Source organism: Bubalus kerabau, chromosome 4 (assembly GCF_029407905.1).
Source record: "Bubalus kerabau isolate K-KA32 ecotype Philippines breed swamp buffalo chromosome 4, PCC_UOA_SB_1v2, whole genome shotgun sequence".
NCBI lineage: Eukaryota > Metazoa > Chordata > Mammalia > Artiodactyla > Bovidae > Bubalus > Bubalus kerabau.
The window spans coordinates 8500642-8517157 of NC_073627.1; the positions used below are offsets into that span (position 1 = coordinate 8500642).

The following is a 16516-nucleotide window of genomic DNA, read 5'->3' on the forward strand; positions in this document are numbered from 1 at the left end:
GGCACGTGGAATCTTAGTTTCCTCACCAGGATCGAACCTGTGTCCCCTGCTTTGGAAGGTAGATGCTTAACCACTGGACCACCAGGGAAGTCCCTGGTGCAGTTTTTTTTAAAAACCTTTTTTTTTCATGCTGCTGCTGCTGCTAAGTCACTTCAGTCGTGTCCGACTCTGTGCGACCCCAGAGACGGCAGCCCACCAGGCTCCCCCGTCCCTGGGAGTCTCCAGGCAGGAACACTGGAGTGGGAGGGGGTGGCAAATCCTACTGGTGTGGTCATTGTTGTACTGTTGTATGGTTTCTGGATTATGTTGGGTGTGAAACAGAATGTGTTTGTAGATCTTTATAAATGTTGAATCTAGAACTGCTAATAGTTTACCTAACGTTTTTCAAAAATGAGGAAAGATTTCTTTGCAAATTGTAAGAAATACTTACACACACACAGATAAATAATTTAGGATTCTTAATGTACTGCTTATCTGCTCTTATAATATTCTTGAAATTAAGGATTTTATTCTCAAACTTAAAAAGGAAGAATCTTTGGTAAGCCATGAAGTATGAGCTCTGTGACCAAATTTCTTTATAGGAATTATATATGGGAGAAAAAAAAAGTAGCCAGTAAGGTTAATATGAATATGGAAAACAGTAGATTATATTAGTAGATAAGTATCATTTGAACCTTTGGACACTACAATAATGAGTTTTTGCCGGGGTGGGGTGGGGGGGGGTTGTTTGTTTTTCCTTTTGCTAGTTTCGAAATCCTGTCACCTTATGACTAGGTCTCAACAGGGAATTTTTAAGAACAGGTTTGTTTGTTGGATTTTAGGGTTTCTTTTTCCATGATAAAGCTTATATATTGCCTGAAACAGACAAAAGTCAGATTTTATAAGACTAGCTGTAATAAAGATGAACAGTGGTGACTTATTAGGGACATGGGTACATCTGTCATGTTGCCAGATCTCTGGCCCCCGTGGGAGGCTTAGGAGCAGTGACCACTGACTGGCTAGGAGAACAGCCGTGCTCCCAGGAGCAGGGCCGCGACCTCCAGGCTGTGAGGTGTCCAGGGTGGGCTGCTTCTGTTGGCTCAGTCTGTTGTCTCCTTTTGGTTGGGCTCATAGATTGCGGTTCACTGTGCACGTTGGGAGCCCTGAGTCCACCTAGTGTTGCCGCACCATCTCTTCCTATTGCTTCTCCAGAGGCCATCATTGTCTTGCCCGTGTGCCTTTTTGTTCAGATCTGACTGTTCTACATGTGAATCCACTAAGATACATATCAGAAGCAGGATGGCGTTTTAGGAGTCATTCATTTTACAAAAAAGTTTACCACAGTTGACTTTTCACTTAACTCTTCTGACTTATTGGCAACATATATCTTTTATTTAATTTTGGATCAGATAGGATTCCCTGTCAAGTTGTCAGTAAAATTGTAGACTTCTTTCCTAACAAGTTTTCTTTATCTTAAACGTTAAGTTACAGCAAAGAAAAGTCATGATAACCACTAAAATCAACTATTAATACTGGATGTATTTTTCTTTTCCAGTTTTTCTTTCTGTATATAGTTTAGCTAGTTGTCTGGTTATATTTATATACTTTTTTCTTTCACTTAATGTATCTCTGTTTATCTTTGCACATTCCCAGCAACAACTACAGAGCAGGCCATCCCCCTGGTTGCTTTTCTAGTCTGCTTGTAAGGCTGAAGATCTTAAATTTAGCATTGAATGTGAGGAGCAAGGCCGTGCAGACATTGTGGGGAAGGTAGCTAGAGAAGTTACTGGTTTCTTAATCACCAGGAGAAACATCTAAGTTGCCTCTCAGTGTTTCGCTGGGTTAGTGCACAGCTGCTGTGGACCAGGCTTATACCACTTGGGATGCTTTAATGTTTTTGCTTTTTCTTGGACAAACGTGTCTTGAACACCTGCTGCAAGCTGGCTTTGTGCAAGGGTACAAAGATGAGCAAACCTGGCTGTGTACAGAGGAGTTGAAATTCTCTATGGTGGGGCCATACCAGCTGGGTTCAAACAGTGTGGTGGAAGCACAGAGGAGGAGGCCATTGACACCCCTGGGCAGGGCAGGAAACTCCTGCAGAGCGAGGCACAGCGCAGAGGGGATCTGGAGGCAGGAGCAGCATGGCCAAAAGCATGGAGAGGAACAGTGAGGGGAGGCTGCGGTGTGCTGCGGAGCACCCACCCCTCAGACAGCGGGCGGTGACCTGCAGCTCTGGGCCAGACCCAGCTGCCTGCTTGTGTGCGGCGTGTGAGCCGAGAGCAGGTTTTACATTTTTAATGGTCGGAAAAGAATAATATCTTGTGACACATGAAAATTACATGAAATTTAATTTTCAGCATCCATAAATAAAGCTTTATTGGAACACGCACTCATTGGCTTACATATTGTCTATGGCCACGTTTGCAGTTTAACCACAGAGTTCAATAGTTTTGATGGAGACCAGGCGGTTGCTCTGCATTCACACATGTGGTGCAAACGGCTCTGAAGTGCAGCGCCGTGCACCAGGAATCACAGTGACATGGTTACAACGCGACAGTGTTTCTAGCGCCACAGTGTTTTGTTTTCTTCTTTATCACCAGTGCCTAACTATCATGTCAGAACGAGAGGAGGGGAAAAATGGACTTGAAATACTGTGTTTTTAGGGCACAGCGGAGTGGATTTTCTTGTCCCTGAATTAGTTGGCCGAGCTATCTGTGATTAAAAAGCTGCGCTGGACGAGTCCGTCGGCGACCAGACTACACAGGTGTCACAGTATTCCCAGCTCCCAGGAAGGAGACTGTCAGAAAAACTAAATTTTTAAAGAGACTGTTTTGTTACAGCGGAATTTCTTCACAAAAATGAAAATGAGGCTACAACGGAAAATGAGGCCTCATTTGTTAACCAGGCAAGGGAAGCCATACTGATATTGAATTAATTAAATTGCATTTGATGCAGGAACTGAAGAAATATGTCCAGAGCATTTGTTTAAAAGAGTGTTAGCCGTTCAGCAAGAACAGTTTCTCAAAATGCTGAGGTCGATGGGAGCAACATCAATAGTCAATTAAAAACAAGGCAGATGATTTTGTGTAGTTTTTCTTGGCTCTTGATGAGTCAACAGAAGCTGTTTAGTTGTTTTATTCATGGAGTCAGTGCCATGTGTGAAGTGACTGAAGAAGTAGCCTCTTTGAATAGTCTACTTAAAACAGCTGCAGCTGAGAATATTTTCAAAAAAGACAAGAAAATACTAATTCAGTACAACCTGAAGTATAATCAGTTAATATCTGTCACAACAAATGATGGTAGGAGTATGTGCAGAGCAGAAAATGATTTAATCTGTCGTGAGCGATTGCAATGCTAGGATCAGCGATGAACTTCACTCCCTCGTGGGATTTAACCATCCTCAGTTCCATGAATTTTTATCAGAAATAAAAGCTGAATATTCTGACATGCCCTACTACATAACCATTTGATAGCTTAGTAGTGGTAAAATTCTCTTGTTGTTTTTTGAATTGAGGGCCGAGATTGAAATTTTTCTGAAAGAACAACCATTTTCAGCCACTATTACTGAATGCTGAATGGCTTTGGAAATTAGCTTTTGCTGCAGACTTGATTTTTCATAATTCATTCTAAAATTACAAGGAAAAACATCACTTATATGCAAACTTTACATTGCATTAAAGTCATTTTGACAACTAATATTTGAATCATAAGTCAAGCTGCCTTATACACTTTCTCTGCTGCTAAAAGTTAAAGGTGAGACCCCTATTCCTACACAGATTTACCATGGATATAATTGCTGAACACAAATTACCGTTTGAAAAGTGACTTTGCATCTCGATAGGAATACAAAGGAAATTTCCATATTTCAAAATATTTGCAAATAAGTTTACACCAAGCCTTCAGATGAAAGTGATTAAGAGAAAAGTATCAGGGCAGTAATACAATTCTATAAATGTCTTCCAAAACTAATATATGCTCAGTTAAAGTCATGCTTATAGAATGATAACCGCATTTGGCAGGACCTATCTATGTGAACAGACATTTCCAAAAGTGAAATCGGTCAAATCCTGTTACAGAGTCAGTATTAACAGATGAACATTTGTAACCAAGTTTTGATGCAGGGGACCGCCAACTTTGCAAATGTTATACTTGCCCCCCAAGCCCGTTCTTATTAGTAGACCTGTATTACCAAAAATTGTGGCCAGTTATTTATCTTCAACAATAAAAATTTGTGGAAATTTGTTTTTTCTCTTGTTATGTAAGTACCTACATAGTATCCTCAGTTTGGGCTCTTAGCCCTCAAAGTCTAAACTACTTACTGTATGGTCCTTGGCAGAAAAGTTTGCTGACCCTGCTGTGGAGGTCAGCCTGCTGGTGCGGGGAGTGGGTCCCTGGCTGCAGGGGTGGCAGAGTGAGGCCATGCCAGACGCTCTTCTTGAAGCAGTGGGGAGCTAGATACGGATCGAGACACCAGCTGCTGCTCGCCTGTTGCCTCCAAATTTACACAGTTTTTCTAACAGTCATCTCTAGTATTTTTCTGTTTATCCAGATTCTCCTCACACTCCTCCCCAGAAGAGTAAAAAACCTAAATGGATAAAGCTATTAAAGGAGACAGCTTGGAATAGGATTTAGTTGGAATTCCCTGGCAGTAGGACTCTTCTTTAAAGCACTGCCGAGGGTGCGGGTTTCATCCCTGGTCCTTGGAGCTGAGATCCCGCAAGCTGCACTGTGTGACCAAAAATAATAAGCTAAGAAAAAGTTTAGCTGGAAATTGAGCTGGTAGCAGTTAGCACTTCTTTTCACACCTACTTAAGAGTGATGTAATTTACTGAATTTATTGTTAATCCCTTACCTGTTATCGCTGTTGGGTTAATGGGCCAAGTGAGTGAATTTAGATATCAAGTAGGCAGATTTTTGTCATTTTTTTTTAGAACTTTGGAAAATAAAAATAATCCAGTAAATATTAAAAGTATTATTTGATTTAAAAAAAAAAGATATTTGCATGTATTTGATTTTTAAAGTTTTCAGGGAAAAGTATTAGTTTTATAAAGCAATTTAGTAACTTGATACCTATGATTATATTTGTGTAAAAATACTGGGAGAAAATTTACCAGAAGTCTAGCAGTATTTGTAGTGGAACTTAGGATAATTTTGCCCTTTTCTGCATTTACAATTTATAAGTGGACATGTTACTTTCACAATGATCTTTTACTTTTATAAGTAAACCATTTAGAGGATAACTAATATGATATCCTAAAAAGGAATGAGCGATGGCTTTGATTGCAAGTCAGGCCCCGGTGGGACAAGCATGTAGGCACTGCTCCTCAGTTAAGGCGAGCCGCTGACCGGCTGTGGTGTCCCTCTAACCTTCCTTGATGCTTCTGCTGGGCGAAGGTGTGGCTGTCTCCATCAGCTCTTACTTACTCGGGGCCTGGGTGGTTTCTTTTTTTCTTTTTCCTTGGTGGTTTCTTGTCTCATCCTGGCCACATGGGTCACCGAGGCCTTGCAGTTTGCAGCTAGTCTGTGTTCATGGACGTTTATCCTTGAGTGGGGTGCTCCCAGGAGGTGGTGTGGGGAGAATTGAGCTCTGTGGCCCTGTGCATCCCTCAGATCTTGGAGTGGGGCCAGGGTGGCTGGTGAGTCTTCTCTCCTAACGGAGGATTCCAGGATGACTTGGTTTTCCTGAGAGCTGGTTGAATTGAAGAGAAACCTTTATAAAATAGAAAGATGGGTTGGAGCTTAAAGGAGAAAATTGTGCATTTCTTCTGAAAATTTGTTTGATTTGAATCCATGAAAGAGTGATTTCTGAGTGGGTTTCTCTTTGCTACCTGGGCACTGCATTGCCACTTAGCACGAGGTTGGAGGGGAGCTGGAAAGTTCGCACTAAACAGTTGGGTTCCCAGGTGGTGGATGGTGCAGTTCTGTTAGCAGAAGCTTAGAAATTTTTCTCATTAATTATTTTTGGTTGAGAGTGGGTACTCTGCCTGCCTGGATTTGGTCATTTGGCCCCTTTTCTCACAAGAGGCTTTTATGTAGGACAGTCTGCCCTATCCCCTGAGTTACAAATTTCCTGCACTGTGATCCTTTTCACAGGGAAATAAATAGTTTCGGCTTCTAGCTCTCAATGTCTGCCTGCTGGAGGCATCATAAAACTCTTGGTATTGCTTTGTGGACTTTGCCCCTTGTGCGACTTTTTATTTCTTGTTATATTCATTCAACAAACTTTGTTACTGTAGTAGGTTCTTACATGCTTGCTATCAAGGACTTTATAATCTAGTAACAGAGGAAAATGTACACATTATTAATATGCAATGCAGGATAAGGGCTATAAGAAATGTCTAGAGAAAGTGCCATAAAAACTTAGGGATGATAACTTAACTGGGGACAAGGGCAGGAGGGGGAGGGTAGGTAGAGGTGAAGGAAAACTTCATGGAGGTGATGGCATCAGAAGGTTCATTACCTTTGAATTCAGCCTTAAAAGATTTTTCCAGGTGAGGGAGGGGATAGGTGCAAAGGCAGGGAAGTTAAAGATCTCTTTGCAAGACACCAAGGACTCCAGAGTTACTGGAATCAAGATAAATGAAGCTGAAAAAGTACACTGGCCCAGATGTGTAGGGCTTGAAATGCCAAGCCAAATAGTTGGTCTTTATCAGTGGCTGCTGGTGGAAGCTAAAGGCTTTTAAGAAAGTAAGAATTCCATTTGGTCTCTGGGAGGAATGCTGGGTGCAGTGCAGCATCCACTGGGCATGGGAGGCCAGATGCAAGGGGCCCTTTTATTGAAAGGTCTCAAGTGCTGCCCCACGGCAGTGGTGATGCAGATGAAGAAGCGTCAGATGAGGTAATCTGCTGCCTCCACGTCTGTTCTACGGGGCATCCCTGCCAGCTGGAGTCCTTTGGAACCCCAGCATCTGCACGCAGCACTGTGGACATGCTGCCCCATGGAAGCAGGCTTGCCAGGACCTCTTTCTCCAAAAGGACAGGCAGTTCTTTGGACAGCCTCCTTGGGTTTCTACTGAGGCACTGATACTAAGCAGATAGGTGCCACTCTTAGGGTCGCTAGATTTAGCAAAGAAAAATACAGGGTGCCTGATAGATTGAAATTTCAAATAATGGAAAATTTTTTAGTACAAGCATGTCCCATGAAGTATTTAATTTATCAAATTCCAGTGTAACTGGATGTTCTGTAGTTAATCTGCCAATCCTGACTACTCACTCTTCTCTGGCCCTGGGTTCAGTTTCCTCCACCCCCATTACCTGCCTGTTACCTCCCGAATGAGTCTTCTGTGGGCCGGGAGTCAGGTAGAGTATGTGCTGCCCGGGAGAGGTTAGTCCAGCCGTTTGAGGGCTTAGTGTCCCAGCTCAGTGCCAGGGTTTGGTCCTATGTACAGCACGCAGGGCAGAGTTCTGTCTATAATCAGACGGGGAGAAACACCTTGAGTTCCAGTGCCAAAGAGGGTGAGAGAGGCCCTAGGGAGCCTTGCAGGGTTCAGCCCGGTGTCTCAGAATATACCTGCAGCCTGGAGATGCTGTCCCTAAAATTTGGCCCCTCTCACACCTTACCTCCTCATCACTTCCCTTTTAGAGTTCTACCCTACTCACATTCCACAAAGGCACTTGGAGCTCTTCACCTCCACATACTGTTTTTAAGAAGGCTGAGTGCCGAAGAACTGATGCTTTTGAACTGTGGTGTTGAAGAAGACTCTTGAGAGTCCCTTAGACTGCAAGGAGATCAAACCAGTCAGTGCTAAAGGAAATGAACCCTGAATGTTCATTGCAAGGATTGATGCTAACGCTGAATCTCCTTTAGCCATCTGATGCGAAGAGCCAACTCATTAGAAAAGACCCTGATGCTGGGAAAGATTGAGGGCAGGAGGAGAAGGGGACGACAGGATGAGATGGTTGGATGGCATCACCGACTCAAGGGACATGAGTTTGAGCAAACTCCGGGAGATGGTGAAGGACAGGGAAGCCGGGCATGCTGCAGTCACGGGATCACGAAGAGTCAGACACGACAGAGCAATTGAACAACAGCTGTCTCTAAGCTCATACTGTTTCCCTTGCCTAAAACACCCTTCTTACATTCTTCACCTGCAAGTACCTCTGCTTCCCTTTCCCATTTCTCTGTGCCAGCCTGGGTCAAGGATCCTTGTGGGTTCCCGAGGAACCCACAGCAAGCCGTCCTTACAGCCTTTTCTACAGTTGACTGATTGCACCTGTCACTGGTGTGTCTCCCGTGGTGATGCAGGCTTCCTGGGGGTAAGGACCTGCTACCTCAGTTCCTCAGTGCTCACTACCGCACCTGTACCTAGTAGGTGCTCAGCAAACAGATGCGGGATGAATAGGACACTATTTGAAAGCTTTACTGCCCCTTAAACACCTCTCTCTGATCTTTAGGGAGCACCCACTTCCAGCTTTCCCACTGCCCAGTGCAGAAGCCTGGACACTTCTCCACACTTCAGGGCTGGGAGGACTTTTTTTTTTTTTTGGCCGTGTTACGTGGCTTGCAGGATCTCAGTTCCCCAACCAGGCATTGAACCCAGGCCCTCGGCACCGAAAGTGCGGAGTTCCAACCACTGGACCACCAGGCAATTCCCCTTGTCTGGGGGGATTTTTCAGCACTTTAATAAGCATCAAAGAAAACCTGTCTGGAAGGTCTCGGCCCTGTGCTCACACCTTCAACATGCCCAGGCTGGCAGGGCCCTGAGCACCCTGGTATGAGCCAGACAAGGGCTGGGCCTGCTTCCCTGTGTCCCAGGCCTCCCAGTTCCAGGTGGAGCTTGTAGTCTGGACAGAGGCTCCAGGTCAGTTGGCCCCCCTGCTCCCTTCTGCTCACAACCTTTTGTACCTTCTAGAACCATCCTCACTGGCATCAAACGCCCTCTATCAAGGCATTTGTCACCTGCGTTGTTAGGACTTGAATAAGAACTGGCCTGCCTGCCTGTCCCCCAGTGTGTGTGTGGGGTAGGGGGCGGGGATGAATCAAAGAAACACTTCACCAGGACACAAAGTAAACAGAACACAGACGGACGGTGTGGTTCTGTAAGGGGTTCAGGCCTCCGCTGCTGGTCATGGCGGGTGGGGCTTGGAGTTGTCTTGGTCATTAGATGCAGAATAAAGGAGAGAGAGGGACGAAGCCAGAAGGACAGCCCCCAAGCCGGGGTGAGTCAGGATGGAAATAGAATACCTTAGTCCTGCAGGTGGTCATTCCTGAGGCGTGGCCAAGAGGAAGTGGCTTCAGATACTTCTAACATGAGCTTCACAGACGTTTGGGTGATGCTTTAGGAAACGTCTCTGGGAAGAGCTTGGCAGAGAGGACAGTGGCTACCTGGGACAGGGGTCTGGAGGGACACCTGGTGACCTGGGTTTTCAGCCCCAAAGCAGCAGCCTTCCTGGCGCTCAGCCTGGCACCCATCCCTGCTCCTGGAATGAGCGAGGCCTCCTGGCGTGGCAGGCAGATCTAGGCAGCAGAGACCCCGCAGGACACTGCAGAGAGGGCCCTAAGCTCCTGTTTGCAGCCTTTCCCCTGCGATCAGTGGTTTGGCCTAGGAAACCTCGGGTGTACTCGGCCACTGAGGAAGCCCTCCCCTGGTCACCATGGGAGGCAGCTGACTGGGGAGGGCATCTGTGGTTCTGCCTTGCAGGCTGGCAAGGGACCTGAGTGTCAGGAAGGATCCTCACGCTAAGGTCCTGCCTTCAGCCTGGACTTCTCTGGTGTCTCAGTGGAACTGGCCCCGCAGAGTAGGGCCCTTGGGGGACTGGATGGCCCACGTGTTGCTGGGAAGCAAGGGCCGTGACTGCGCTCCTGGCCTGCTCACCGGGGGCTCCCTTTGCAGGTACCTGAAGGAGTTCCGCACTGAGCAGTGCCCGCTCTTTGTGCAGCACAAATGCACTCAGCACCGGCCCTACACCTGCTTCCACTGGCATTTTGTGAACCAGCGTCGCCGCCGGTCCATCCGCCGTCGGGACGGCACCTTCAACTACAGCCCTGACGTCTACTGCACCAAGTACGACGAGGCCACGGGCCTCTGCCCGGAGGGCGACGAGTGAGTGCCGGCTGCCCACCGTCCGAGGAGCCCGTCTCCTGGGCCAGAGGCTGCTTTCGGGGGACTGCTGCAGCCTGGCCCACCTTCCTGTGACCTGGACCTGGGCTCGGAGCCTGCCGTCCCCCAGGGGAAACCCCTTTTCCTTTCCCCACTTTTGGGAGGCCCTGCGCAGGCCTTTCTTCTCCTAAGCCTGAAGGCCACACCTGAGCCAAGGTGGCTTCCTGGGCCTCCTGTCCTGGTCCCCTGCAGCTCACAGGACCCTATCCTCAGCCTGCGCAGTTCCCACCACAGCCCATTTACACAGACCCTCTCCAGTTCCCCTTTTTGCTGACTCTGAATATTTTGCCAGGGCTTCCTCCAGTGGCTCAGTGGTAAAGAATCTGCCTGCAATCCAGGAGATGCGGGTTCGATCCCTGGCTCAGGAAGATCCGCTGGAGAAGGAAGTGGCTACCCACTCCAGTATTCTTGCCTGGGAAATCCCATGGACAGAGGAGCCTGGCTGCAGTCCATGGGGTTGCAAAGAGTCAGACATGATTGAGCAACTAAAAGAACAACAAAATATTTTGCCACAGAGCTCTGTGAAGAGACGGCATAACAAACGACAAGCATAAGGAGGTGGCAAACCTGGGAAGGTCTCAGGGCGCGTGTTGTGACCCTGCCTGATGTGTGCTTCCCTCGTGCAGAGGTGGCGATGGGGGCCATCCTGGGGGTTTGTGGGTGCGCCTCACTGGCCGTCTCGCACCAGCCCTCCGCATTCTCTCAGGGGTCAGAGGCTTGCTTATCCCACCCCCAGCCTAATGCAGCACCCAGAACTCAAGGCGGTTTGCTTCTCTGAAGACCCCTGACCTGGGCAGCATGTGTTCTCCCAAGAGTGCCCCCTGGGAAGCTTCTTTTCAGGACGGCCCAGGGCCCCGACTGAGTAGCCTTTGAGAAGTTGACGTGGAACGCCAGGCTTTATCAGGAGCCACTTGGGGCTGCAGCCCTACTAGCAGTGGGAGGGTGGCTCTGTTCCACAGCAGGACTTGTCGCTTGCTTGCCTGCTCGACCCACATCAGCGCCTCCTCCGGGTCATGACAAGCCTTCCATGGGCAAGGAAAGGGCAGGGCTGGGAGCCCGCTGTGGCGGGGGAGGCAGAGTGACACGCAGCCCCACTGCGTTGCAGGTGCCCGTTCCTGCACAGGACCACGGGGGACACGGAGCGCCGCTACCACCTCCGCTACTACAAGACCGGGATCTGCATCCATGAGACCGACGCAAAGGGCAACTGCACGAAAAACGGCCTGCACTGTGCTTTTGCTCACGGGCCCCATGACCTCCGCTCCCCTGTCTACGACATCAGGTGGGCTGAAGGCCATGCCAGGCTGAGGGCCCTGGGCAGGACCGCAGGTGGAGTGCAGGGCTGGCACTCTGCTGCTTTCCTCCTCATGCTCCCTCCCTGCTCTGTGTCTCCTCCACTACTCTCCCTGCAGGGAGCTCCAGGCAATGGAGGCCTTGCAGAATGGCCAGACCACAGTAGAGGGCAGCATGGAAGGCCAGTCGGCTGGGGCCGCGAGCCACGCCATGATAGAAAAAATCCTCAGTGAGGAGCCGCGGTGGCAAGGTAAGGGTGGCCACACGGTGGCCACGCCCCTGCCACCAGCTGCCTGTCCTCTCCCCTGTCCTCCCCATAGCCTCCCTGAGCATCCACCATGGCCTTCTCCACCCCAAACCACCACCTCTCCTGGGAGGCCTGTGCCCCCTCACCCCACCTCACACCAGCCACCTACAGCCCAGTCCTGCAGGGGCACCCCTGACCCTGGTCCTGTCATCCCAAAGTGTTAGGGGTTTCCCTGGTGGTTCAGACGGTAAAGAATCTGCCTACAATGCAGGAGACCCGGCTCAGGGAGATCCTGGGTCAGGGAGATCCCCTGGAGAAGGGAATGGCAACCCACCCCAGTATTGTTGCCTGGAGAATTCCATGGACAGAGGAGCCTGGTGCTCCCTAACTACCTTCAGGGGCTTTCACACATACGTTGGCTGAGCATGTACACGAGTTGGTGTATTCTCAGCCCTCCCGAGAACTCCCTGTTTTATTCTCTGACCTGTGAGTGTCTTTAGTGAGGGATGGTGGTGTCCTCTTTACCTCTCTCCTGGGTTGCACACTTGGTGTTGGCCCACAAGGAGGGGACCTTGCTCATTCCTGTGGCCAAAATCTTGGCTCCTGGACCCTTCCCAGTAGCTTCTCCTTTCCCTGCCCCCACCGTGCCCACCTGACCCCTGCGTCTGCCCCCCATGCAGAGACCGCTTACGTGCTGGGGAACTATAAGACAGAGCCATGTAAGAAGCCCCCGCGGCTGTGCCGTCAGGGTTACGCCTGCCCCTACTACCACAACAGCAAGGACCGGCGGCGGAGCCCCCGGAAACACAAATACAGGTGCTTTGGCCCCAGCAGGCCAGCCGTGGGAGGAGGGTGGCAGGCGACAGATCAGGGCCAAGACTGCTTCCACTGTGCTCCCGGGGTGGGGGGCAGGGAGGCCAGCCCCGGGGGTCACAGGACCCCACTACAGGGGAGGGGAATGGTTAGGAGAGCTGAACGATACTTTGCCGTGAAATGAGGATCTTTTCACTAGAAATCCCTCTAGTTCTGACCCAGAAGGGTGTCTTTAGGGCGAAGCCAGGATGTGGCTGTAGCCTGGCTCTCCTTTTGCGGAACAGTGCTGTGGGGAGGGGAGGACTTGGCTGAAAGGAAGAAAACAGTGTCCTTCTGGTGATGTAGCCAGGCTGGGCAGCGAAGCAAAGCCTGGCTTCTGGCCCGAGTAAGGCGTTCACTCTACAGTGATCTTTCCTGTTTCTGAGCCTGGCTTTGCAAAGCTGAGAGACCTGAGAGGGGCCCTGAGCTGCGATCTCGTTAGCATCCCCCAGGTCCAGTCTGCATCCTTCTGACCCACCCTGTTATTGAACCAGGTCGTCTCCGTGTCCAAATGTAAAGCATGGGGACGAGTGGGGAGACCCTGGCAAGTGTGAGAACGGAGATTCTTGCCAGTATTGCCACACGCGCACGGAGCAGCAGTTCCACCCCGAGGTGGGCCTTGGAGCCGGGATCCTTTGAGGGGCGGGTGTCCTGTGAACGTGGCTCCCTTAATGCCCAGAGGCACGCTGAAAAGTCATAGCCCTGACCAAGATGATGAGTGGGGAAGATCCCTCTGTGAGAGCTGGGTCAGGGCTGGTTGGGCGTGTAACCCAAGAAAGGAGGTGGTCCCCGGCATGGGGGTGGCCGTGTCTGCTTACTGTCTTGAGCAAGGAATTGGTAGGGAGAGACTTAGGGAAGTGGCCTCGAGTAGGGAGGAGAAAGAAGAGACTTCTAAGCTAACCCAGCCCTGCTGAAGGCACCCCAGCTGCCGTCCCTCTCTGCCCAGGCCTGACCTGCCTCTCTTCTGCTCTGCCCTCCAGATCTATAAATCCACCAAGTGCAACGACATGCAGCAGTCGGGCAGCTGTCCCCGAGGACCCTTCTGCGCCTTCGCCCACGTAGAACGTACGCTCCTCCCACTGCCCTGGGGCAGGGCCCACTCCCCCGCCCCACTCCCCTTCTCTGAAGCTCAGTCTGTCAGCCAGCACTGGGCCCTGCCCACACTGGGAGTTCCATTCCCCCGCCGCCCCACCCCACCTCTCTGGAGCTGGCTCGAAACCCAGAGCTTCCAGGGTGGTGAAACAGCAGGGACTGTGCCCCTGGTGGCGTGCTCAGAGTCCCAGGCAGAGCCCCGGCCACTGTGCCTCTCCCGTGGCGGACACCACTGGTGGAACACGACGCTCTGCCCTGCTGAGAGCAGAGCTGTCCAAGCGCAACCTAGTGCAGCCCCCCTGAGTCATCGCAGGCTTCAAGTAACCTCACCTAAAAAAAAGAAGTAGTGTTAAATTAGTTTTTAGTATACTTTTATTTAACCCAACATAAAATAATTTAAAATATAATCAATATAAAATCAAGGTGTTTTTTTTCCAAACGAAGTCTTTGAAAGCCGGTGTGTACTTGAATAGCTGCAGCACAGTCCAGTCCAGACCAGCCACGTTCTGGTCTCAGCTGCAGCCTGTGGTTCTGGGCTGCCATACTGCTCAGCGCAGCTCCACACCGCCCTGCCCGTCTCAGACAGGCTTGAGTTACTGCCCCTGTCCACCCCAGACCACTGCTGTTTGTTCTTAAGCCCTCCCTAGCCTTAGGCCTTGTCTCAGGGATTAGAGTGAAGAAGAAATTGCAGGCCAAGCTGAGGGGGAAGCATACACTTGGCTCAGAGGTGGGCCTGGCTAAGGCAGCATGGAGAACTGATGAATGGCCCAAGCTTTGGAGTCCTGCGGATTGGGGTTCAAATCCCAGTTCTTCTGTTTCCCAGCTCAGCCACCTTGAGAGATTTACCTAACCGCTCTGAGTCTGTTTCCTTATCTGTAAAATAGAGACCAGGATATTACTCCTATTTTCTAGTCATTATGAAGATTCACGATTCATGCAAATTGCCTGGTGCGTAGTAAATGCACAGTGCGGTGTGTGATGAGAGAAACAAGGAGGCGCCTTCCCTTCACACACAGGGCTGTGTGGTCTCCTTTAAAGGGACCCAGATGCGGTTTTGGAGGGCCAAATCTCGTTCACACACACAGGCTGTGTGGTCTCCTTTAAAGGGATCCGGATGCAGTTCTGGAGGGCCGGAGCTGGCTCAGGGGCCTGCTGACACCCTGCCCCATCTCTTGCAGAGCCCCCCCTTAGTGACGACCTGCAGCCTTCCTCAGCTGTGTCCAGCCCCACCCAGCCAGGCCCCGTCTTGTACATGCCGTCTGCTGCAGGAGACTCGGTGCCCGTGAGCCCCTCCAGCCCGCACGCCCCTGACCTCAGCGCTGTACGTGCCTGTCTGGGGGTGAGGGTGGGGGCACCATTCCTGCCCAGAGCCAGCATCTGCCTCTCTTGCCCTGTGCTTGGGGAGATGGCCTCTGCCCAGGGGTTCTGCCCTTTCTGCTCCAGCTTCTGTCACAAGTTGATCGTGGCTAGGGTGGTGTCCCCAGAGCCTACGATCAGCCTGGGTAGAGCTGTAGAAGGGACAGAGAGCCTCATGAGGTTCTGAGTTCCCGGGTGCTGGTTGCTCTCCCTGGCAAATGGAAATGGAACTGAGCTTCTTGCTGGAGACCCTCCCTCCAACAAGGGGATGGAGGGTGGCCATGCCCCCACCTGCATCCTGCTTACCGGCCCACTCTCTTCCTTCGCTGCAGCTCCTCTGTAGAAACAGCAGCCTCGGCAGCCCATCTAACCTCTGTGGCTCCCCACCGGGCTCTATCCGGAAGCCCTCCAATCTGGAAGGCATTGTCTTTCCTGGGGAGTCTGGCCTTGCCCCTGGCAGCTATAAGAAGGCTCCTGGCTTCGAGAGGGAAGACCAGGTGGGAGCTGAGTACCTGAAAAATTTGAAATGCCAGGTAAGGGATGTAGGGGCAGCCCAGTGAGGTTAGCCACATTCTGCCTGTGGCTGGAGAAGCCCTGGAGGGTTGTCCTGGCCCAGCTACGGGGAACGTGACCCAGAATTAGAAAGTCCCTGATCCCAGCCTCTCGAAGACTGAGAGAGTGGGTGAGGCCATCCCATCTTCCAGATGAAGACAGGCAGCTTAGAGGCAAGCACCTCACCCAGCATCAGAGCCGTCAGCTGAGGGCTAGGGGTTCCCACCACGGTCTTCTGACCCTGCATCCAGTCTCTGCTCTGCCTCGTGCCGCCTTGATGGAGCAGTAGGGCCTTGGGGAACAGGACAAGCGGGGTCCGGAACTGGGCTTCTCTATGATTGGAGTCACCAGGGAGGAGAGGAGCAGCGCCCCTGGTCCCCAGGGGAGGGACGGAGAGTGCGTGTGAGTGAGGGGGGACCACACAACAGCGCCTCATGCCTCCTTGCCCCTGGTCCCTGCAGCCTCCACAAGCTGATGCTTGGGAGGACTCTTGGGCTCAGGAGGTCTCCTAGCACCACATTCATCTCCTGCTCCCTGACTTTTCTCTCAGGCCAAGTTAAAACCCCACTCACTAGAGCCCAGGAGTCAAGAGCAGCCTCTGCTTCAGCCCAAACAGGTATAGAGCCCTCAGCCCCTGCCTCCCCCTTCTGGCTCCTGCTGCAGACAGGACAGGCCCAGAACGCCAGGAGGCTTCTTCAGGGAGCTCTGGGCACCACTTTCTCTACAGACTGAGAGCAAGATCAAGGTGGGGCCCCAAATCCAGAGGGCGTGGGGGGGTCAGGCCCTGGAGCCCCTCACCACCTGGACTCACTCATTAGTCAAAAAACTCATTGAACAAGCCGGGCACTAAACTCGCTTCCCCCTTCCCTACTTCAGGGTTTTAGGGGCGAAGGGGCCTGCAGTCTCCAGGCCACACGTCTCCCTCTCCAGCCCCCCAGGAGGGTGTTGAGGGAACAAGCCAAGAGCTGGGACGCACCCTTCCCATCTGCCCAGCCAGCCCCTGCCGCCAGTTCCTGGCCACGGCCTCCGTGGGTGTCCAACTCCA

At 51.0% G+C, this 16516-nt stretch overlaps 1 protein-coding gene across 1 annotated transcript in view; it reads left to right on the top strand.

The window, feature by feature from the left end:
* Nucleotides 1-16516, top strand: part of UNK (unk zinc finger) — a 32245-nt gene that overhangs the window by 8039 nt on the left and 7690 nt on the right. Inside the window, exons 2-10 of the mRNA XM_055575162.1 lie at nucleotides 9813-10022; nucleotides 11185-11361; nucleotides 11492-11622; nucleotides 12300-12435; nucleotides 12966-13083; nucleotides 13452-13536; nucleotides 14742-14884; nucleotides 15252-15452; nucleotides 16022-16087. Coding sequence (XP_055431137.1) covers nucleotides 9813-10022; nucleotides 11185-11361; nucleotides 11492-11622; nucleotides 12300-12435; nucleotides 12966-13083; nucleotides 13452-13536; nucleotides 14742-14884; nucleotides 15252-15452; nucleotides 16022-16087 — 1267 coding nt within the window. The remainder of the gene's footprint in view (nucleotides 1-9812; nucleotides 10023-11184; nucleotides 11362-11491; nucleotides 11623-12299; nucleotides 12436-12965; nucleotides 13084-13451; nucleotides 13537-14741; nucleotides 14885-15251; nucleotides 15453-16021; nucleotides 16088-16516) is intronic.